The following is a 24,160-nucleotide window of genomic DNA, read 5'->3' on the forward strand; positions in this document are numbered from 1 at the left end:
CATGTGTGTTGCGGTGGAACAGGAGGGACCCCAAAGACAACAAGCAGCATGAGGAGTCACAGTAATGTAGCCCACAATGGGCTCAATATAATGGTTTTCCCCTGTTTCAGGGGTACTAAAAACCCAAAAACCAGGAAGTAAAGCAGCCCAGCACATAGTGCTATCACTGTAATGCCTTTTTCTTGCTTTAAACTTTTGTTGACAGTAATTCTTAACTTTTTCACTTTATTCTTTGTATAATACCTAGTGTATCAACCCCTGGATGCTGAAAGTGCTCTCTGTTTCAATGATAGGACTTTAAACACTGTTTCCACGGCAACAGTTTTAGGACAAACATTACTTTGGATTTTAGGCACCAAAGTATTATACTTTGCCTTTGGGTACTATTGAAGCTCTAGTTCACCTTTCTGTTTGCTAAATACAAAAACATCTTTTTATATTAATATTCTTTCTGTATTTTCCGTAGCTGCCACCTCTAACTTCGGTATAGCTGCCAGATTTTCATTGTTTTTTAGATAGTCATGATCCTGTTTTTGGTTTCTGCTTCTGCTGCATTTATCCTGAGGACATTCTGAACTCTGAGGAAGGGGGCTTTTCAGCTACGAAATATACACTATACCAAACTACTTGCATTATAATTGAATTGATTTTTGGAAAGCGTATTTTATAGGGTATTTTGTTGATATTAACTATTGTATAATGCATAGTACATGCATTATACAATAGTTAATAGCAACAAAATGCCCTATAAAATACGCTTTCCATAAATGTCTTTTTGAAAATTGTAGTCCTGGGGCTCTGTTTTGCAGGAGATGTCGCACAGGCTGCGCGCACATCTCCTGCTTGGTAGGAGGTCCTTGCAGAGCATTGCTTGCAGCAGGCGTTCTTACTCACCTCCCGGGGGCGATCCAGACGCGGGCGGCCATTCCTCTTCCTGTCCACGGAGGCTCTGCACCCCCCTGGTGAGATAGCCAACTGTCGTCATGGTAACAGCCGGCAATCTCAGTATAGGGTTACAGCGCCACCCGCAGGATGGAGGGAGAATTGCAGCGCTGGATCCCAGGGAGGGGGAGTCAGTGCAAGGGCTGCTCCAGGCTCTCTCATGGTATGATTGTTATTTTTTTTTCTTGCCTTTAGGGTCTAAAAGTACGTGAAAAAATTACACTGCTTTTAGACCCTAAAATCAGGAACGAATCATACCGCCAGGGGTTAAAGGTGTTGATTTGTCCTCTCTGGTTGTTGTGCATCATTTCATTCATTTAGGTATAGTGCTTTAAGCCAACACTACACCTCTGTGTCACTGAGTACATGTCTGTGCATTGTCAGTCACATCACATTTTCTTTCTTGGAATATCCCAAGTTGTTTTATTATTTTTCAGGCCACCTGGTGTCTTGGGCAATGCTCAGTCATTGCTGTTACAGTGCAGATTCCAAGCAGTGGCTCACACAGAGAGGCCCAGCTGTTCTAATAGTTATGTTAGCTCTTCTTGATATAGTGTCCCTTTTCTGGGAAGAGGTAGCAGAGGATTTCACAAGCTAGGCACACCACTGACTGCTGGCAATTTGTGGATACATGGCGAGATGTTCATTGCAGCTTTCTTTCCTAGTTGATTGGAGATTTGATGTTTCTTGTTTGACACTTTTTTTTTTTTTTTCCTAGAATTTTTTTTTCTAACAGTACTTTCTTTTCTGTATTCTCTGTTTTCCTAAAGACTAGTAAAAACCAAATCAAAGTAGACCTAGTAGATGAGAACTTCTCTGAACTGAGAGGGGAAATTGCTGGTCCTCCAGATACACCATATGAAGGTAAGAACTGCTGATTGAAGTGTTTATACTGAGTGCTAAGGTTCATGCAGTTTCCAGCATGCTTTATTCTCCTGTATCTGAAACCAAGTTTGTTGAAGTGTTAGTTTATTCAGAAATGATAGTTGTTTTTCACTTCCAGCAATACTCCAGCAGCAAGATGTTTCTCCCGTGACCTCGGGTTTGGTACTTGCCTGCTCATTTTCTCTTCAGGTGCTTACAGCATGAAACCTCTGATGCCTGGAATGTTCATCTGAGATATTTCACCTGTCTGATGTCCATTCAGGCATCCCCGTCTTCTGTGCCCCTGAAAACACAGGAGACTAGCAACTGACCATGGTGGCATTTTTCCGCCAATTTACTTTGTCCCTGAGTGCTGCTGGGATCCTCCTCATCCTAATTCGACACTATATACTGCTTTTTTTTTCTATGGAAAGTATGAACCAGCAACAAATCCCAATTTAATCACTGGAGGACCACAGGCTTGCACTCCCCTTGTGACCAGGCCAATTTTTACAATTCAGCACTCTGCAGCTTCAACAGTTTATAGCACGGCCATTCAACTTAGCAGTCAAATGAATCTTACCTCCTTTTCTGCCCACTAACAGCTTTCTGTTGGTGGGATCTGATTGCTGCTGCAGTTTTTGTTTTTCTTTTTTAAATAAAAACTTTTTATTTTTCTCCTTCCCACCTTCCCTTCCTCCAGCCAAGATCCAATCACTATGATCGCCTCTCATAGGCATCAGCCTATGAGAGGGATCTGTTTCCGTGCCACTCTTGAGGACAGCTGAGTGACAGAGCTATCCCCTGTACAGCACTGCGCCAGATCACAGCAATGTACAATGTAAATAATGTGCCTTGTTCCCCCTAACAGCCTGCCAGCTGTGATCGTGGGCTGGCAGGCTGATCACAGAGCTCTGCAAGTGCCACCTGCTTGATGTAGATCTTCCACTACCCCCTGCTCACCTATTTGACAGTCATCCAAAAATTTACTGGGAGTTATGGGGCAATAGGTTAAGCAGATATGATCTAAGAGATAGACTAAGAAAAATGGCACGTGTGGCCAATAGAGATGGTCATTGAGATGCTAAGAATTTTGAGTTGATGCAGGCTGAATGTTAATTCTATGCAAATTGTACGCCTTCGGGGATTGAACCAATGAAACACATCAACCTCCCTCCCCCCCCCCCCCCCCACACACACACACACACACTCAAATGGCAATCCCCAATGCGTAATATGTGCATTTCCTATTGAGTAATGTGTGCTCATGTAATTTTTACCCATGAATGTACCCATGAAAGTCTGCTGATCTGTCTGTACCAACAATAATCCTCTGTACTGGGTGAATACAACCTGATTCTGATTCAATACCAAACTGCATACATTTGTGAAAACCTAACATAAAATGTACATGAACTCCACATACAGTAATGATTTGCCATCTCTAGAGGCTAGGCTACATTTTTATTTTGTCATGGAGGCAAAGAAAAAACATTATTGCTGCTGTTCTGCACAGGTGGTTGTATTCCTGATGTTACCATGAGCTGTTGAAATTACTTAAGCATGTACACATTATCCACATACAATACATGTATTTAATGTGTTATTGTGAATCCAATTTATACTGTGGGTGTGGGCTAGATGTAGCTGGATAGTGGTTACGTGTGGGACAATTTACTTCAGTCTTGACCCTAGTCTGAAAAACTGTGCGATTCATCATGTGGTTTTTAGCTGTGCATTTTTTGGGTGAGAAGAGGGATGATGTGTTTTGTAGATGAGTAAAGCTGCATAATCTGTTAGTACTGAGCTGTATCTTAGAAAGTCATCTGAGCCAGAAGAATGCATAGCATTGTGGCAGGCTACCTTTGTACCTTAGTGTAGCTTTCCAGATATGCTTACTGCTGAGTGGATTTCTGTATCCCTCAGTTACCTTACCAGAGGAAACTCGCACCAGCATGGGGCAAAACAGATGGGCCCCTATTCTATTAACTTTTCTTCCGTTTTCTCACCTTATCAATAAAACACCTTGTAGGGCTGGTTCAGGCATGCTTCTGCAGGCGGTCTGTTTAGCCGTTTAAACATTTTTCTGAAACTGAGTAGGCTTGTCGTATTTTAGTCCTTTGGGATACTGGACTGGGTTGGCAGCCACTACGGAGGGGACCCCACAGGCAGAGAGCGGAGCTGTAGCAAGGGACACATAGGCTTCTAGGGGCTGGAGGAAACCTCAGGTAACTAAATCTATTTTATTCAGTGAATGTACCCCTTAAACGATACATGAAGCCAAAAGTGTAAGTGCATCGTCACTTACCTGGGACTTCTTCCAGCCCCTAGAAGTCTCTGTGTTCCTCACACCAGTTCTGCAGTCAAGTTTCCTGTCGTCCCTTCCATAGCGGGCGCTGACACTGAAGGCACAGGGGAACAGAGGTGGCAGTTGGGAGACACTGTGGCTCAGGGTGCTACAGGGGGACAGAGCACAGTGACGTGTGGACAGATTCCGGTTAAGAACAGACCTTCAGTCCCTATCTCGTTTGTTAACTGGTGACTACTGTACCTGTTACGCACACATTAATATTGGACATGGATAATTTTTTCTCTAATTGTCATCCGGGACAACCCGAGATCCGGTCCCGCCCAGGATCTGGGGAAACACCAAATCAAGAAGTTTAAAAGCCCCCGCCCTCCCTCAATCCTCAGTTCATCTGTGTTTCCGCAGCGGAAACACCTGTTGGAAGCAAGCTCCGTTAGTTTGTTATTTTTGTATTACTCACCAGAGGGTGTTTTATTGGAAGCAGAGTGACGGGCAGTGGAAAGCGCTTGCGGAGGTGGGTGCTCAACTGCAATCCCTTCTGCGCATAGAAGGCAGCGACCGAGTGGTGTTTGAAGGTCGGCGTGCCTTTCCTCTCCTCGCCTGACGCCGGCTCTGCAAGGCGTATCCGGCGTCGGGCTTCGGCAACTTCCGCGATGACGTCAGGCGCAAGGGAGGCGGAGCGCGCACTGACGTCAGGTGACCACTAGAGGGGAGGATCACGGGGAACCAGGAAGGGAAAAACAGCGTGTTCCTGGCGTCTCCCCGAGTGTTCTGTAGGAGAGGAAGCATGTCGCATCAGCAGCCGCAGCCGCCACAACAGCAGCAGCAATCGGAGGTGGCAGTACCGGCAGCCAAGTCCTCCTCACAGACGCAGCCATCCGGGTCAGGGGTGGTAAGTCCTCCAGTGGAGGGTGATGTGTTTCGTATGCATATCTATATCACCTTGGATGACTTTTCAGTTATATGCCTGTTTCTTTGTATGTTTTATTTCAGGCAAAGACTGATCCTAAATCTAATGTTCCGCCCAAGTATAAAAGATGTGGGTTGTGTAACACTAAGATCCCTCCGGATGCCCCTAGAAATGTTTGCCAGGCGTGCACAGACTCTATTGTGGCATCAGAGACCTCTAACTTGTTGAAGGGAGTCATGGAGGTAGTCAATAAGAATATGCAGGAAACCTTAGATAAATTTAAGGAATCCTTTGTTCCTCCCCCCTCTGATCCCCTGCCAGGCCCTTCTACTATACCCTCTGGGGTTGGGTTACAGCCCACATCCGTAGTGGATATTTTGGGGGCTGAGGAGGAGGGGGAGGATGGTTCGGGGTCAGTCTCTTTAGAGAGCAACCCGGTTCCGGGGATTCGGGGAAAGAGGATTTAGTAAGAGCTCCTAGATTTCTCTTTTCTCCTGAGGAATCTTCCGAACTATTAAAGGCTGTATACTCCACGGAACAGATCAAAGAGGCGGTTCCAGAGATTACACCTCAGGATCAGGTATACTCAGGTCTGGGCCAGGCTACAGGGAGAGTATTCCCCATTCATAGAACTCTGCAGGAAATTATTATCTCCTAATGGCAGAACCCAGAAAAACCTTTATTTATACCCAAATCATCTAAAAGAAAGTTTCCTTTTTCTCAATCAGAGATTGATAAATGGACGAAATGTCCTAAGCTAGATGCCTCCTTATCTAAATACTCCAAAGATTCCGATTTATCGTTTGAGGATTCGGGTGTCCTCAAGGATGTAATGGACAAGAAGGTAGATTCCCTACTTAAAAAGGCCTGGGAATCAGCAGCCTTTGGCTTCATTCCAGGTATTTCAGCCACTTGCATTTCGCGCAATTTGAAAATTTGGATGGATAACCTCATTGAGCAAATCTCTAAGGGGGTTCCTCTTAAAGATTATGCAGCCTCTTTGCCGGTGGTGCTTAAGGCGGTGGCCTTTTTGGCCGACGCAGTCACGGAACTCATTCGAGTTTCTGCGCGTACCACAGCATTAATTAACTCGGCTCGGCGGGCAATATGGCTGAAAACCTGGGAGGGCATCCAGAAATAGACTCTGTTCTATACCTTTCGAGGGTAATCTTTTATTTGGATCAGGTCTGGAGGATATTTTAGCCCGTTCGGCAGAGAAAGGGAAACAATTCCCTAATAAAAAGAGGAATCTCAGGCCTAAAAGACCTTTTGTTCCTAAGAAACAGGGAGAGGAGCAGGTAAGAAATAGGAATGTGCAGAGGAAATGGTCCTTTCCTAAAGGAAAGGGAAAAGGAGGGTTTGTCCTTGGTAGGACAAATCCTCCCAAGCAGAATAAATGACGTTTTACCAGTAGGGGGAAGGCTGATTTATTTTCGGTTAGAATGGGAGAAGCTAAATCCCAATCCTTTTGTTTTTCGTATTATAAAAGAAGGCTACCGTCTTCAGTTTTCAGTCGAACCCCCGCGGAGGAGATTTGTAAATTCATTCCCAAGGGACCCGGAAAAAGCCGGGGGCCTGGAAAGGGAAATTCGAAAACTTCGGGAAAAAAGAGTTATCATTCCAGTTCCACAGGAAGAGAAATGCCAGGGGTACTACTCCCATGTCTTTCTGGTGAAGAAAGCCAGCGGAGATTTTCGATTTATTCTGAATCTAAAATCTCTCAATCCTTTTCTGATTTACAAGAAATTCAGGATGGAGAGTATTTATTCAGTGAGGGGTCTATTGCAGGGGAAAGAATTCTTCGTCTCAATAGACCTCCAGGACGCCTACCTGCACATTCCGATTTTTTGCAGACATCAGAAGTATCTAAGGTTTGCAATTCGAACTCCCTCCCATGTTCAACACTTTCAGTTTCAGGCACTCCCATTTGGCATAGCATCAGCCCCTCGAGCAATTTCAGAGAGTTGATGGCAGTTCAGAAGGCCCTTCTTTCATTCCAGTCGCTTATACAGGGGAATCATGTCCTAGTATTTTCAGACAACGTCACAACTGTGGCTTATCTGGCAAAACAGGGGGGAACGAGGTCAGTCGATCTCATGGCTCTCTGTTCAGAGATTCTGACCTGGGCAGAACCTCGCGTTCTGTCCTTATCAGCGATCCACATAAAGGGGTCTCTCAATGTGGAGGCGGACTTTTTAAGCCGCCAGCAAGTAAACCAGGCCGAATGGGAACTCCATCCAGAAGTTTTTCAGAGTCTGGTGGAGAAATTCGGTGTACCAGAGATAGATCTTTTCGCATCCCCAAAGAATGCGAAGGTGGAAAGATTTTTCTCCCTTCACAGAAGCAGCAAGTCTCTGGGATTGGATGCGCTGAATCTTCCTTGGGGGTTTGTTCTGGGGTATGCCTTCCCTCCCACAGTCTTAATTCCTCAAGCTCTTCTAAAACTTCAAAGAGAAGGGGGGAGCCTAATTCTGATAGCACCCCAATGGCCAAAAAGGCCTTGGTATGCGACATTATTGAAAATGACAACACAACCTCCATGGCCCCTCCCACTCCGTCCGGATCTATTGATCCAGGGACCTCTAATCCATCCCAATCCAGATTTGTTCAAACTGGCAGCCTGGATCCTGAGAGGGTAATCTTAAGACAGAAGGGCCTGTCAGAAAAAGTTATCGAGACTCTAATGAAATGTAGGAAGCCTGTAACTCAAAGCATTTATCGCAAAGTCTGGAGGGTCTATTTAGCATGGTGTGAAGCTAAAGCGAGGCATCAGCATTTAACCAGTTCAGTACTGGAGTTTCTCCAGGACGGTTTTGAAATGAGGTTAGCTCCCAGCACTCTCAAGGTCCAGTGCTCGGCCCTATCCATATTGTTAGATAGACATTTGGCGCAGGAGGAGTTAGTAAAGAACTTTTTCAAAGCTTTACAGAGGTCAACTCCAGCCAAGTCAAAAATTTTTCCTCAATGGGATCTGTCTTTAGTACTGAACAGACTGACAGTAGATCCTTTTGAACCCATAGAGAAGATTGATATAAAATTTCTAACACTGAAATTGGCTTTTTTGATTGCTATAACGTCGGCAAGACGTTTAGGTGATCTTCAGGCATTATCCATCAAGGATCCATTCCTCATTATTTGTCCTGATAGTGTAAGACTCAGGTTAGACCCTTCTTATTTGCCTAAGGTAACATCGGAATTCCATAGGTCTCAGGAGATCATTCTTCCCTCATTTTGTGATAGGCCAGCGGGGGTTAAAGAGGAATCTTTTCACTGTCTGGACGTTAGGAGATCTTTATTAGTTTATCTTTCTAGATCTAGAGACTTTAGGAAATCTAGTAGTCTATTGGTCCTATTTTCAGGGAAGAATACAGGTCAGCAGGCGTCCAGACAAACAATCGCCAGATGGATCAGACAAACCATTACCTTAGCATATGAGAGTAGTGATAGTCCCGTTCCTAGTAACATTAAAGCTCACTCAACTCGCTCTTTATCCACATCATGGGCGGAGAGGGCAGGAGCCACCATTCACCAGATTTGTCAAGCGGCAACATGGTCAAATGCATCTACCTTTATCAAGCATTACAGAGTGGATGTTTTATCACAACAAGACCAGTCGTTTGGCAGAAAGGTGCTTCAGGCGGTGGTCCCTCCCTAAGGTGAGTCTTTAGTAAAGACTTCTTGTCTATCTCTCGGGTTGTCCCGGATGACAATTAGAGAAAGACTCCGATTAGACCTACCGGTAATGGAGTTTCTGATTGTCATCCGGGACAAACATCTATAACCCTTCCCTTTCCTATCCGGCACCTTTCTGCTATTTAGGAGCATGGGGAATCTTTAGGCACTAGGGGTGTCTAGTTCTTCCTTCACCTTGGTGTTTCTAGGCTACTTACTTTCAGACGCACTGAGGATTGAGGGAGGGCGGGGGCTTTTAAACTTCTTGATTTGGTGTTTCCCCAGATCCTGGGCGGGACCGGATCTCGGGTTGTCCCGGATGACAATCAGAAACTCCATTACCGGTAGGTCTAATCGGAGTCTTTTCCTTCTTAAAAAGATACGTTTTACTTTAGCCCTTATGATTAAACGTGGTATTACTTCATCCCAATGTCTATAGGCATGTTCTCTGTCCTGTCTGTAACGTACATATAAAGGGTAGTTTCAGATTCTGAGTGTTTCTATTCTGAAGTAAATAGATATGTTGAACGTTATCCAGGGCAGTATGCAGTGAATGTTCCGCATGAGCTTTGTCCTTCCAGCCTGCACATTCTGAGAAGTAAGCTTTGTGGTAACCTTTAGGCCAGGGGTGGACAAATTTAATATGGAATCCTGGAGTCAATTTCACCTACAACTACTGGAGAAGAAATCCTTCTAATTTAGACACCAGCTGTAGGTTTTGGCTACCTGGCTCCTGGGATTTGTCCAGCCCTGAGGTAGACCTTGTGTAGCATCTTCGTGCTTTGCTTATAGCAAAAAAGGTATTGTAGATTCTAGAGTAGTCACAAGCAGGCCGTTCTGCAACATTCCCTGAGTATTACTTACTGAAGTGGGTTTGCTTACTTTCTTTTCCCGGCTGATGCTCCTCCTCCTGAGCCATCACAGTGACTTCTGTTCCTCAGGTACACTTTATTTTACTCTTATTAAAGTAGAGACAATGGCATGATGTACAAGTGCATTCACTCTTATTTCTGAACAGCAGCAAAGGCCCTATGAGGAAACGGCAGCCTCTGTTCCCATCTTGTTACAGCCTGATTAGGATAACAGACAGGTATACACACATTATAGAAGGCAAGGAGGTAAAATAGGCCATACCCAAACCATTGTCCTTTTTCTAATTTAAAGAGGATCTGAACTCAGAACGTCCTCTTTGCTCTAAAAGATACGCAACAGCATAACGTTCAAGCAAACAACATTTCTTTGTTACAGTTGATACAAATCTTTAAAATAAATCTGCAGTGTGTCTAATTCCTGATTCATGGAAGCAAACATATTGTCTCATGCTTTCAAATGAGCTTATCTGTAATCTCTGCCATGGCAGTCATGCGGCACAGGAGAGATCAAATTACAACTTGTGATTAGACACAAATGAAGGTCTAAACTCTCTAACTACATATAGGGTGCATTTCTCTGTTTTCCTTCTGTCCTGTGTAAGAGTTCAGAGCCACTTTAAATAGTTTTAAAGAGTAACTGTCAGGCTGCAGAAGCTAATTTAAACCTCTATTCTCCTGTGTTAAACAGTTTAGAAGGAAGCCAAAAAGACATTAGTGAAGATAAAAATCTCTCTTACCTTTGATGTGTGCTTATCAGCAAAGCTGTTATAGACCCAAGAGGACACAAGCCGCATACTATACTGCAAAGCATTCTGGGGCCCTCCCCTCGGCTGCTAATGAGACGTTACAGCAGCTTGTAATCAGTCCAGCGCGTAGCACTGATATCTCCGGGCAGAGTACACTGCAGGAGTCAGCTATTGTTCCTAGCCACATGGCTAATTAATATTCACTGCACACTGTGTTATTCAGTACCAGCTTTTCTGTGATCAGGAAGCAGGCAGGACATGACGACACATTTGACAGAAAAACATGGAGCCTGCCATGAGCTGTCAGGAGCATCTATCTCTGCATATACTATATACAAATTCTGTGAAATCCAAACGTGGACAGTGAAATGCATATGTAATGTAAGTACAGCCAATCTTTAGCTACTGATATGTGTTTATTTTCTCTGAGACCTTATACCTAACAGCTCCTCTTTAAAGGAAAACTATGGTTGCTTAAAGGTTACCTGAGATGAAACCTATTTCTGGTTTTATACTTACCTGGGGTTTCCTTAAGCACCCTTTATGCCGCTTGGTCCCTCACCATCTCCACCGTGACTCCTGTCCCCTGCAGTAGCCACGCGTGCTCCTGGCGATAGGTGCGTTCTGTGTCTGTGCACTACTGTGTATGCGCAGAACACGCATGACCGGGCTGTGCATGCATTACTCAGCCAGGCTATTGGGCTATACTGCAGCGGACAGGAGCCACCTGGGGAGACAGCAAGGGACTGAGCAGCCTCAAGGGGGCTAGAGGAAACCCCTGGTAAGTATAGAACCTGAGGTTTCATCTCAGGTACCCTTAATAAAATAATTGATAAACTTGCTGTAGCAGACCGTAGAGCTTCATAATGGTACCAGCAGCTGCCTGCTCACTTTTCCCCCTAATTCCCAACCTATGGGTACTCTGAAAATAAACCTCCCTGAGGCTGGGTGCACACATAACAGAAACGCTAGCACACACTGGCGTAACAATAGGGGATGCGACCGCTGCCGTCGCGGGGGGGCCCCGGGCCCGCTCAGGGACTTTTGGGGGGCAGGAGGGGTCGCAGCATAAGAGGAGAGTGTGGCAGATCGGTGGGGAGGGGGGAAATTCCCCCCTCCCTCACCTCGGGCTCGCCTCTCAGCGCTCCCCCTCCTGCAATCATTGGTGGTGTTCATGGCAGCAGCGGCAGTGGCGGCAGGATGATTCATTACCTCCTTCTCGCCGGAGCTCTTCCGTTCTCTAAGTGCTTCATTCAACTTCCTGTGTAAACAGGAAGTTGCACTTAGAGAACGGAAGGAGGTAATGAGTCATCCTGCCGCCACCGCCGCTGCTGCCACGAACACCACCAATGATTGCAGGAGGGGGAGCGCTGAGAGGAGAGCCCGAGGTGAGGGAGGGGGGGGGAGAAATTACCCCCTCCCCACCGATCTGCCACACTCTCCTCTTATGCTGCGACCCCTCCTGCCCCCCAAAAGTCCCTGAGCGGCCCCCCCGGGAGGGGGGGCCCGGATTATTTTTTTTGCAGGGCCCGGGGATTTCTAGGTACGCCCCTGCTAGCATAGGAAAAACCGCATATGCATTTTATGTGTTTTTAAAAACTCTGGTTCTGTTGCATAATATTTATAGACTCCTCAAAACGCACATAATGAAAGTCAGTGGAAACACAATGGTATGCATTTTTTTTTATGTGTTTTCTAGGCGTTTTTATTTTTAATTGTTTTATAATGTATTTCCACCTTCTGTTGTCTTCCTAATTTGCATAAAACTCAAAAGAAAAACTCATGGGTTTTTGTATATAAGAATGCAAAACGCTTAAAAGCATCTGTGGGGGAAAAAAAGAGACTAAAAGCTGGGATAGGAGGAGGATCAATGATTTGGTGCAGCAAATATTTTTTTTCTATTTATGAAAACATTTCCTACAAACTTTTTTTTTTTTTAATGGAAATAGGAGGCGCCCAGGTGGGTACTTGTGACTAGCTTTGACTGGTCAGCATAAATACCTATGACTATAAAATGGTAACTCTATAAAATGTTAACTCTACTGTACCGGTATCAGAAGTTACCCTGGCTTGGGCGTCCAAGCCAGGGTAACTTCTGATACCGGTACAGTACACGACCTGATAAAGCGGTTTTCACCGCGAAACGCGTTGTCATTTTAAGTGCCCAAATAAAGTAATTGTCTTTGAATTTATGAATGACTCCTGACCAGTTATTAAAGGGATACTGTAGGGGGGTCAGGGGAAAATGAGTTGAACTTACCCGGGGCTTCTAACGGTCCCCCGCAGACATCCTGTGTTGGCGCAGCCACTCACCGATGCTCTGGCCCCACCTCCGGTTCACTTCTGGAATTTCAGACTTTAAAGTCTGAAAACCACTGCGCCTGCGTTGCCGTGTCCTCGATCCCGCTGATGTCATCAAGAGCGCACAGCGCAGGCCCAGTATGGTCTGTGTCTGCGTAGTACACTCCTGGTGACATCAGCGGGAGCGAGGACACGGGCGTGCAGGCGCAGTGGTTTTCTGACTTTAAAGTCAGAAATTCCAGAAGTGAACTGGAGGCGGGGCCGGAGCATCGGTGAGTGGCTGCGCCAACACAGGATGTCTGCGGGGGACCATTAGAAGCCCCGGGTAAGTTAAGCTCATTTTCCCCCCGACCCTCCCCCTACAGTATCCCTTTAAGGTAGGATCCTTTTTTACCTATATGTACATATATTACCATTTTATAGTCATAGGTATTTATGCTGACCAGTCAAAGCTAGTCACAAGTACCCACCTGGGCGCCTCCTATTTCCATTGAATGCTGATTCTCCCCTGAGGGGATACCACCTTGGCAGGTGGTGTTTTTCCAAGGAGTTGTGACCACCCGAGTTACAAGGCCGAGTGGGGACGGTACTTCCCCACAAGCTATTGGAAGTGGTTGCCTTTTATGCAACCCAGCTTTGTGTGTATAATTTACTACTCAATTTTGTGCTGACCTAATACGCCTGAGATAATACACCAGTTTGGGCTCCAGGTGTCTTCCCACTCCCCTCTCTTTTTCTACTTTTCCAGTACATGTTTTTTATTTTTTAACTTGTTAAGATATTTTATAAAATTGGGCTTTGGTGCTCATTGCTTATGCATATGAAATTGATCATTGGTGTATAAATAATCTTATCAGCATTTTATGTAACTATGTCCCCATGTATAGCTTGTAATTATTCTGTATCCATACAGGCAATGTTTTCGTTTTTTTGATCTGGTTGATTTAAAATGTCTACAGTCAAAAACTGCACTTATAGAGTTGTGTGACAATCAATGTCTGAGTCCATTGTACCCCTCCCTATCCTGCCGGTGGAAGCCTCTCTCCCTCCTTCATAGATACAGAATGCATCCCGCAGATATCTCTCTAGCAGTGCGCCTGGATATACATCAGAATGATAGGTTGCCTGTGGGTCTGCCCATGTGTTCCGGGCCAAACACCTGGAGCCAACAGACCAGTGTGGTGATCCCTCCATATGTGTAATAATATGCTAAAGTTTCTCTTTAAAAACTGAAGGAAAATCTGGGCAGGAGTCACAAATGCAAATAAGATGATCTTCATGATCCCAGTTTAGAAGCTACTTTGTATCTGTTTTGCGCATTAGCACACACATACCAGTACAAATCACCTCTGTGAACAAACCTCTTGGTATTTAGCTATGTATAATGGTAAATGCATTTGGAGAGACTATCGCTTGCTCAGAAATCTACTTCTAGTACTCATAGTTTAGCGCAAACCAGTTAAAATGTGCTTGTAAACTAACACTATTTTCTGCATGCAGATCCCACATGGCATGCTAGGACTTCTGTCACTCTTCAGTATCTAGCATGGATAGAGATGATTATATGATTGGTTAGTTGTTAGGGCTAGTTGACACTGGGGCGATTCTTCAGTGCTTTGCAAACCACTGGCGATCAGCGCTGCTACTAATGTATCCCTATGGATACATTCACACTGCAGCGGTTGCGATTTCGATTAATCGCAAATGTGCTGCATGCAGCGTTTCGGGGGCGATTGCGCAGTGATTCTCATTCTATTGAACGGGAATCACAAGCGCAAATCACGCTAAATCGTGAGATTTTGCCGGCAACCTGCCCAGGCCTAAGACATTGCACACATTGTGGAGGTGAAAGGTGTAAAGGAAGGGTGACTGGTATCAGGCAGTAAAGGCATTAGGTACAGTACTAGGTCAAGTTTAGGGCTATCCAAGCGGGGCACTAGAAGCAAATAGGTCACTTCTGGTAGCTATGGCTGGTTTCCACCAGCTGTGTTTTCATTTTGCACCACGATGAACATGTTCATTGCGGTTCCCTTTATCCACCGCTCCACTTAGTTTTGTGACCATTTGTTAACACACTTTTTTTTGCATTTTCTGTGTGATTTAGCCACTGTTACATTTTCAATACCGGGAGCAAATTGCCGCTAAAACGTGCTCAGTTTTATGATGAAGGCAGCCATTGCAATGTGTTTGCAACGCTGAATGCAATTTTTATGCTGGAAAATTGCCCTGTTTTGTAAGGGTGTAAAGCTGGACATACACTATTGTGTTAGCATTCAATTTTTTCTTTTTAATGGATGCTACAGTAGAATTTCGATATAGTAAACGCTGATATAGTAAACCTCTGAAGATAGTAAACTCAGTCCTCATGTCCCAGTAAATAATTGTCTAAATATACAATGTGTGACCAATTCTGATATAGTAAACTACTAAACTACTTTTACTGGTCTCTTGGAGTTTACTATAAAGGGTTTCTACTGTACAACCTATATAACAAAGTTATTTTATCACTCACTGAAGACAAACATTGCAGATTAGTCTTTAGCTTGATTTTAGCCCTTAATAGCGATCAAAATATTAATTGCAATGTTAAAATCCTCTTCAATTTTCGGTCAGCTGGATAGAGTACTGGTAAGACTGTTGCCTTTTAATGTGGGATATTACCAGACGGTCGAATTTGGGCTTAAGCCAGTATGTAAATCACTAAGGAGTCTTTGGGCAAGGCTCTCTAATGATCCTGGTTGCCTTTGGAGCGTGCCCTAAGTGGCTGCAGCCCTGAACTGCTTTGAGACTGCCAGTAGAAAAGCCCAATATACATGTTATGACCCACACTGCACAGATAGTGTTACTTGATGGAACTCTGTACCAGGGCTGTGGAGTCAGTCCAAAAATCCACCGACTCCGACTCCTCAGTTTAGGATTCCACCGACTCCACGACTCAGACTCCTCCAAATTGCATATTACAATTTTGTTGATTAAAAGTATGTAACATGAAATTCGTCTCTTAACTGCCAACGCTTAGGAATTTTACAAGACAACTGAAGTGAGAAGGATATGTAGACTACTATATTTATTCCTTTTAGACTAAAACTAGTCCTTGGTAAGAGTACTTGTAAAAGGTACAACCGGAACAAAGAACATCTATCAAGTGTGGGTGCATGTAAGAATGTGAGGAGATTGTAAACAGACAACACCTCTGTGTTCAATGTGCACAGCATTCTCAGTGGATTCCCTGCTGCTCTGTGGGGAGTGCATATGTAGAGTATAGTACTACTGTGTAACAAAGTAAACCTGAGACAGATGAAATTAAAGTTTTATACATACTTGGGGCTTCCTCCAGCCACCTTCAGGATAATCAGTCCCTTGTTGTCCTCCTCCACCACCTGGATCTTCTGCTATGAGTCCAGGTACTTGAGCCAGTCAAGCGTAGTGCGCATGCACACACTCCGCCGCCAGGAGCATACTACACCTGTGCAGCACTATTGCGCAGGTGCAGAATGTTCCTGGCTGTGGGAGCGGCATGCGGCCGGATAGCGCTGACTGGCTGAATTACCAGGACTCATAGCAGAAGATCCGGGTGGTGGAGGACAGTGAGGGACTGATTAGCCTGAAGGGGGCTGGAGGAAGCCCCAGGTATGTATAAAACTTTACTTTTCATCCGTCTCAGTTACCCTTTAATTTGTAATCCCCAAACCAAATTTTAATAACATATCAAATTATTTTATTTCATCAGCAAAGGGAGTGCATACATTTGCATAAATCAGCATCAATGCAGAATTATTTCCATCTCGTTGACCATCTCTATTAGTGACACGGCTACACATCAGGCTTTATTCTTACAGCATAGATGTTATTTAGTATATATAAGAGATTCCTGTGTACACATCATATATACAGTCACAATCTGACCTTAAAAATACGGGGACTGCTTTATTGAAGCAGCACAAGTAACTAATTTTGATTGGTTTATTTCATTTTTGTGGACTAAGCACAGCTATTACTGTATATATACATTATTTTTAATGACTATTATCTGAGAAATAGAACATTTTATCATATTTTCTATTTTAATTACAGTTACAAATTCATTAGGAGTCGGAGTCGGTGCATTTTTTCCCGACTCCGACTCCAGACATCCAAAATTGCCTGACTCCACGACTCCGACTCCACAGCCCTGCTCTGTACTATCTGTGACAACTCCAACAGAACACCTCACCTACCAATAACCTTGATCTCTTGAATACCGGTAACAGGAAAGGGCAGTGCAGAGCTGTGAGTCAGAAGTCCAACAGTCTGTCCGTTGTAGACCTGACACAATGGGCTGTTTGGCTCTACAAAGAACCACTTGGTGTATAATGAAGGTAATTACAGGAATCTTGTGGCATCTACATTTAATCACCAGTGTCAATTTGAAAAAAAAAAAGTGCTCTGACAGGTTCACTTTAAAGAGGAGCTGTCAGCCATACTATGCCAGATAAAAAAAGGCATATATAAGTAGATAAATACTAGCTCTACTTACATAACATGTGTATTGCACGGTCCAAGTGTTGATTTCAGTGAACTTTGTAAAATAAAAAAGGTAAATGGAGAGAATTCTGTTCGCTGGCAGGGGCCATCTTTACTCCCTCCAGCTGAAGCTAATGGTGAGGTCATTTCCTCCCTTACTCCCTTCTCCTCTCCACACCAATAGCGAGCGTTGATTGTAAATGCAGGGAATCCCTAAGGAAATGGTAGCAAAGACGGGGGTCCCCATGGATGCGATGCGGTGGTGGCAGCCACTGTCCTCATGAATTGGCAGAGATGCCTGTCAGGCTGGAGTGTGGGGAGGGGGCAGACACGGACAGTCATGGGAGGCAGCCAATGAGAGGAAAAGGAGTGAGTGACACAGGCTGCAGCCAATCAGGCTGAACTAGCTGTGTCTGTGCAGAAACTTCCCCTGCCCCAACATGCACTGCATCTTCTCTTTTGCGGCTGATAACTGGCTGCGTACTAAGGAGCTGGGGACCTGAGAATGAATCCATGCAATAAAAAAGTAAGATTGATTTTAAAGTTATGCATTGCCTTTTTAGCATTCCTTTTATCAGGGGTCCCCAACCACCGGTCCGCGGCCCACTGCTGGTCCGTGGGACGTTTGCAGTTGGGCCATGGGGCTGTCCTCTTGAAAACCCTGCTCCCCCCCCTCCCCCGCGGCCGGCGCTGGTGTTACCTTAGCCAGCGGACGCTTCCTCTCTATTCCCCTCTCATGCCGCCTAACTGATTCACAGCAGCGCACGCCACGTCTGCTGTGAGGAGGCTGGAGAGAGCGCTATACGGGACGGCTATACTGGGGCACTACCTACCCATTATAGGGCGCTATACTGAGGCACTGTACTACCTATACTGGGCGCTATACTGGACACTATACTAGCTATACTGGGGCACTGCCTACCTATACTGGGCACTATACTAGCTATACTGGGGCACTACCTTCTCATATCGGGCACTATATTGGCTATACTGGGGCAACTATAGTAGCCATACTGGGGCATGTAAACTCCCTATACTGGGGCAACTAGGCCGGCTATCTTCCTCTACCCCCCCCCCCCCCCCCTGGTAACCCGCTGTGCACGACACTGTCCACTAGAACGCACCGCCGCCCCCGCAAGCAACCGCCAATACCCTGCCCCGGGCCGGAAAAGGTTGGGGACCCGTTTTTATATGATCAACAGATAGAAATGGAGAATTGATTTTGTTTTTCATGCCTAACAGTTACTCTTTAAAGCAGAAATCTGGGCCACAATGTCAGATTTCCCTGTTAAGGCCATACATCTTTCAATCTGCCATCAGATTGACCATCATATAGATCCCTCTCTGACTGAATCTGATCAGAGAGGGATCTATTATCTGCAGACAGATTTCAATAGATTTGAAATCTACTGTAAATCATCCTGGTGCTGCTGCCTCTGCCTGTTCCTCCCTCCCCGTGTGTGTGTGTGTGTGTGTGTGTGTGTGTGTGTGTGTGTGTGTGTGTGTGTGTCATGGGCCCATGGTGAGTGTTGCAGGCTCAGCAGTCACGACGCTGAGACTCACCACCTCCTTTGTCCTGCGTTTTTTTTATAAGCACCTGTACCATGTGACATCAGTGCATGTAGTGACGTCAGTGGCAGTTTAAAACGACGAAGGACACCGGAGGAGGTGAGGGTTGTAACAGCATGATGGGTGAACCTACACCGCATGGGCAACATACACTTTGGGGGAGGTTAGCCTGGGGTCTGTCGTTGACAAATCAAACGCAGTTACTGCTGCCCACCCAATCAAGTCCTTGCAACCAGGGTTTTCTATCATGCCCAATCGATCCTTTTGACCAATTTAGGAAGGAAGTTGATCCGAATGCTCAATCAGGTGGCCATGTTGCGGCATTGATATCTGCCAGATTTGCTCATTATGATCAAATCGGATATCGCTGCTAAAAACAGAGAAATGTATGGGCAGCCTGAAAGTAGAGGCAAAATGAACAGACACTGAATAAAAGATCTATCTGGCAATCCAAAAAAGGTGTTATCTATTCACTTGTACAGACACCATTTTGGTGCTCCTTTTTGTTGGTTACATTTTTGAATTATGTTTCCGTGGAAAGCTGGAACATTTTTAGATTTCTTCTGCCAGAGCTCCATATACTGATGTCAATTTATTTTGCAGGTGGCAGATACCAGCTAGAAATCAAAATACCAGAAACATACCCTTTTAATCCTCCTAAGGTAAGTGCTAGATATGGTGGACTTCACTGTCTGTGATCCTGTCATGTTCTCATACGGCTCTGAGGTTTATTACCAGATATTTACTGTTGAATCCCTCTGATAAAATTGGCAGTCTGTGGTGCAGGAAGCAGCCAGTGTCTGCCTCCACATGAGGAACTTTAACCACTTCACTACGGAGGTGATTCCATAGCAGATTATCCCTGGGCAGGAACTGTTGAAGGACGTAGATCGGTCTCAAATTACGGGCTTGTCCCACTTGCAGGACTACAACAGTGCAACACTGAGGGTGATTCCACTACTCTTTGTGATCAGCAGCCTTTTTAGATTGATCGTATTTGAAGGAATGCAGGGTGAAATCTCATTCCTCCAAAATGTTCACTCTGAAAATTGTGGCAATTTGCTTTCATTTGTCTACCAGAATGCTAGCATCTTAATATCGCAAGATTCCTAGTGGGCCTCAGCCCTAAGGCCCCATTCACACTTGAGCGATTCCCGCTCAGTGCAAAACGCTAGTGGTTTTTAAAAACCGCTAGCCCATATAAGCCTATGGCAGTGTTCTCACTGCTGCGTAATACGCAGTGTTTTGCGATTAGCACGCATTGCACCGCTAATCGCGATTGCTCCCAAAACGCTGCAGTGTCCAGTGACTTTTCCGGGGTAATCGCTGAAAAATCACTCCTGCAAAACGCGGTAATCGCCAGCGTTTTGCGGTTTTAGGTGTGAATGGGGCCTAAGATTTATTGAACATTAGCTAATCTAGGAGCGTCTGTACAGATGAAGCCCAGGGTGGGGCTTTAGAGTAGTCCGATGCTGATATTTAAGGAGTACCGAGGTGTAAATAAACTGATCTGCTAAATATGTCTGTACGCTGCCAAGTCTACAAACAACTAGGTTGTGTTCCTTTTATTTTTCTTTCTTCCTCTATCTGAAAGAGTTAAACATTAGGGGCTTGATGCACAAAGCAGCGATAACTGTTATCATGCTGTGAAAAGTGCTTTGTTTGAAATTTAGCGTGAAAACGGTTACCACGCGCAAACATTTGTGTTTGCGTGGTAACGAGAATTTTTCACGTGTTAACATTCCACGCTTGTGCGATAAATTTGCGTTAGTTCGCAAACGTTAGCGTATGAAAATTCGCATTATCACGCAAATTTTTGCGCGTGATAACTGTTTTTCTTGCAAAGCACTGTTTCACAGCCATAAGTTGAATAACCATCACTGATGAGGAATTACAGCTACCAAACTCTTACCTCGCAGAGAATGACTTCTAAGAGCAGGGACGAGATAAAGAGGTTTGATGGTTCATATATTTTAGTTCTAGCAGACCTTGGACTGTTATGAAGCAGACACAGTGAAACATTCAAAAACTTAAAAGTAGAGTTAAACCTTAAACTGTGGCATAACCAAGTCATTTTTAGGAGGAGGATAGATGCAATTGTTTATCTCATCCGTTTATATTCACCTCAGTATTCCTTTTAAATAGAACTGGCACTTTGAGTACTGTAAAAAGAATATGGCTCTTTGCTTTACACTTAGATTGACACACTTCAAATGTCATTTGCTGACCTAGAAGTATTTTGTTATAATAAAGCATGTTTGTGTTTTAGGTGCGGTTTATTACAAAAATCTGGCATCCAAATATTAGTTCGGTTACTGGAGCTATATGTTTGGACATTCTGAAAGACCAATGGTAAGATATCTTCTATGTATCCCATTACTTTCTGAGTAGTTCTGAATGGGAATACTCTTATAACAATATAAACTGTGCTTCTAATCCAGGGATTTTATATAAGCTGGACTAGGGCAGGTGGTAAAGGGGCGTAACCTAATAAGACAAATACTTATAGTAATCTTTTAATGTTAAAATAGAGGGTCTTTCTTATCAAAGGCTGCAAGAGTTCACAACAACATGCTGTTCAACAGACTGCTTAATACCGTGCACAGTAAGAGAATATTTGATGTATGCGATGCGGAGCATATTGGGTTTTAAACTCTCTTACAAAGTGAGCACACACACAGGAAGCTGCCAACTTGGGCGCAGGATACAGCCGGTATATGACTTATCCTGCTGCTGCACAAGTCCAGGCCGTGTTAATTACTATTCCACCTCCAAGTCAACGTGGAGAGTGGGGGAATGATGTAATTTACAGTGTTTTTTTAAAAGTAACTTCAGCTCCATCTTCTGACGGCGCCAAACATGCTCGCTGTGCGCTGCTATAGCCGTAATTCCTATTACGGTCTATGGTGGCGCCGGCTATGCACAAATCTCCTGTGCTGTTATTACAGTGCTCGTCGCCAACATCCAGACTCGCACAGTTTATAAAACCTGGCTGTCATGCCTCAGGAATGAAAGAGAGCAGCTTCAAGCTTGGGCGCATGACTTTCACATAAATACTCGCACAAATGAAACTGTGCTGTTTACTAGCGATGACCATTGAGATGAGAACAAATTGCTTGCTGCTTGCATCGGGACCAATCAAAATTGGCACTTTGGCATCTAATTGGCCCATTATTTTTTTTTTTTTTTTTTTTTTTTAGACCGTTATCAGCAGCTTTGAAGAACATCATAGTCTCTTATTAGACTACAGCAGTTGCTCTTCCAGTCATTTGGAAAGAACCCAAGGTGAAAAATATGGCGGCCACCATAAATACTTTTAAACCATACCAATTGCCTGGCAGTTCTAATGATCTTTGGCTGCAGTATTGTCTGAATCACACCAGAAACAAGCATGTGGCTAATGTAGTCAAATTTTTGTCAGAAACCTCTAATCTGCATGCTTATTCAGGGCTAAAGGTCTTAGATGCAGAGGATCAGCAGGACAGACAGGCAACTGGTATTGTTGAAAAGGAAATACATGTCAGCCTCCATATCCCTCTCACCTCCTGTTAAATGAACCAGTTTGAAGGTCCATTAAAAGGGTACCTAAAGTGGATTTATAAAAAAGTTACATCTGCATGGCCATGGCTCCTCCTACAGCCCAGCGTTCCAGCACAGGGTCCCTCTATACCTATTAGAGTTTCTTCTGGCTGCATGCAGTCATGGACGAGCACATCCGGACTGGGAATGAACAAGTGAGGTAGAAGGAGAGAAAGCTGTGCAGGAACGGCTTCTATCTATTGGGCAAGGGTGGGCCTTAGTTGCACTGGTCCAAAGCTGGGGGCTTGGCCAGAAGATGAAACGAGGCTTCCCTGTGCGGGAACAGTGATCTCTAGGAGGATCTGGGAAGCCTCTGCGCCACCCAGAGATTTCCAATTTCTGAGGTAAATATCAGACTTCATGTTAGGACCACTACCGCAAATTGTATAAAAAATAAAATGAAAAATTACTGATCCTGAAGAGAAAGCTAGTACAGGTAATAGGAAAAGTACAGGGTTAATAGTTAAAAAAAAAAAAAAAATCACTCTTTAGATTAGCATGAAAGTTTACCTTACCAGCAACTTCTGGAAGGCTTTATTGTGGGGCCATGGGGGAACAATTTATAATTTTGATGCAAGAAGAGATTCCCCTCTTGAGCTGATACATGTTTGGACCATCCCAATGACCTTTAACCCTGTATTCTTCCTATTACAGTACTAGCTTTTTCTTCAGCATCAGTAATTTTTAGTTTTTTGTTTCATACATTTCGCTATAGTGGTCCTTTAACCTCCCTAGCGGTATGGACAGAAATGTCCGTTCAAAAAAACATGCTGTGAACAGTATAAACATGCATACACATCAATACTCTCCTGCACTGTATACTAGACCCTTGCTTGACACATTTTGGCAAGTTACAGGGAAAAAAAAGTTTTAAAAATAAATTTTATCACTGTTTGCACAGAAATCCTGGGGAAATTGAACGCTGGGAAGGTTAAGCTCAATTAACAATCTTGAGTTTCAGTAGCAGGAATTTTGTTGACATCAGACTGTCAAAGCATAATATAAGCAAGGAAAATAATCTTTTTTGAAGTGGCGATTAGATATATTTACTCAATTGAATAAGTGAAACTAAGCGGTTGGTGAAGGAATTGTGCTTCTCTTACCCCCAGGGCAGCAGCTATGACGTTACGAACAGTGTTGTTATCGTTGCAAGCTCTGTTGGCTGCAGCAGAACCCGATGACCCACAGGACGCAGTGGTGGCCAATCAGGTGGGCATACTTGGGGGTTTTTGATTCATAGTTGTGTGTACTTCATGTTTTGCATTATCTGGCCTAGTTCTGAGGGTACCTGCTACATACTTACAAATGTATGACCAGTTCCTAACCTATGAAATCATTCAGTCTGTACCTACACCAGTGCTAAAGTGGTGTCTTGTAGTAAATATTCCATGCCATGGACTCCTGAAATACTAGACAGTAAAAGGTGTGCTGACACAAAATTCTGTTGAACACACACACATTTACTAGTTTCCATTTTTGGCATCCTTACCTCAGAACAATAGTGACTCTTTTCTTAGCTGGTAGATTGGAAATACAGGTGAAACTCGAAAAATTTGAATATCATGCAAAAGTTAATTTATTTCCGTTCTTCAGCTTTGAAAGGTGAAACTAATATATGAAATAGGAGCCCTTTGCAGGTGTTTTGGATTAATTGGCTGATTAGTCTGACACTTTGAGCCTAAAATATTGAACATTTTCTCAATAATGGTCTGAGATTTTGATTTTGGGGTTCTCATAAGCTGTGAGCCATAAGCATCAAATTAGAACAAAAGGCTTGAAATATCTTGCTTTGCATGTAATAAAGAGTCTATTTCATATATTAGTTTCACCTTTTAAGTTGAATTACTGAAATAATTGGACTTCTGCATGATATTCTAATTTGTAGCGTTTCACC

The 24,160-nt window shown here is 44.1% G+C and overlaps 1 protein-coding gene across 2 annotated transcripts in view; it reads left to right on the forward strand.

Annotated features, from left to right (window-relative positions):
- UBE2K (ubiquitin conjugating enzyme E2 K) overlaps window positions 1–24,160 on the forward strand; it is a 67,441-nt gene that overhangs the window by 30,838 nt on the left and 12,443 nt on the right. The window contains exons 2-5 of one of the 2 annotated variants that reach the window (XM_068278466.1): window positions 1,713–1,806; window positions 19,291–19,349; window positions 20,957–21,039; window positions 23,376–23,475. In XM_068278466.1, the coding sequence (XP_068134567.1) occupies window positions 1,713–1,806; window positions 19,291–19,349; window positions 20,957–21,039; window positions 23,376–23,475 (336 nt within the window). Of the gene's footprint in view, window positions 1–1,712; window positions 1,807–9,612; window positions 9,638–19,290; window positions 19,350–20,956; window positions 21,040–23,375; window positions 23,476–24,160 lie in introns of those variants that run through there. The other variant, XM_068278467.1, reaches the window with a different exon arrangement.

The sequence above is a fragment of the Hyperolius riggenbachi genome, chromosome 1 (genome assembly GCF_040937935.1).
Source record: "Hyperolius riggenbachi isolate aHypRig1 chromosome 1, aHypRig1.pri, whole genome shotgun sequence".
Lineage (NCBI taxonomy): Eukaryota > Metazoa > Chordata > Amphibia > Anura > Hyperoliidae > Hyperolius > Hyperolius riggenbachi.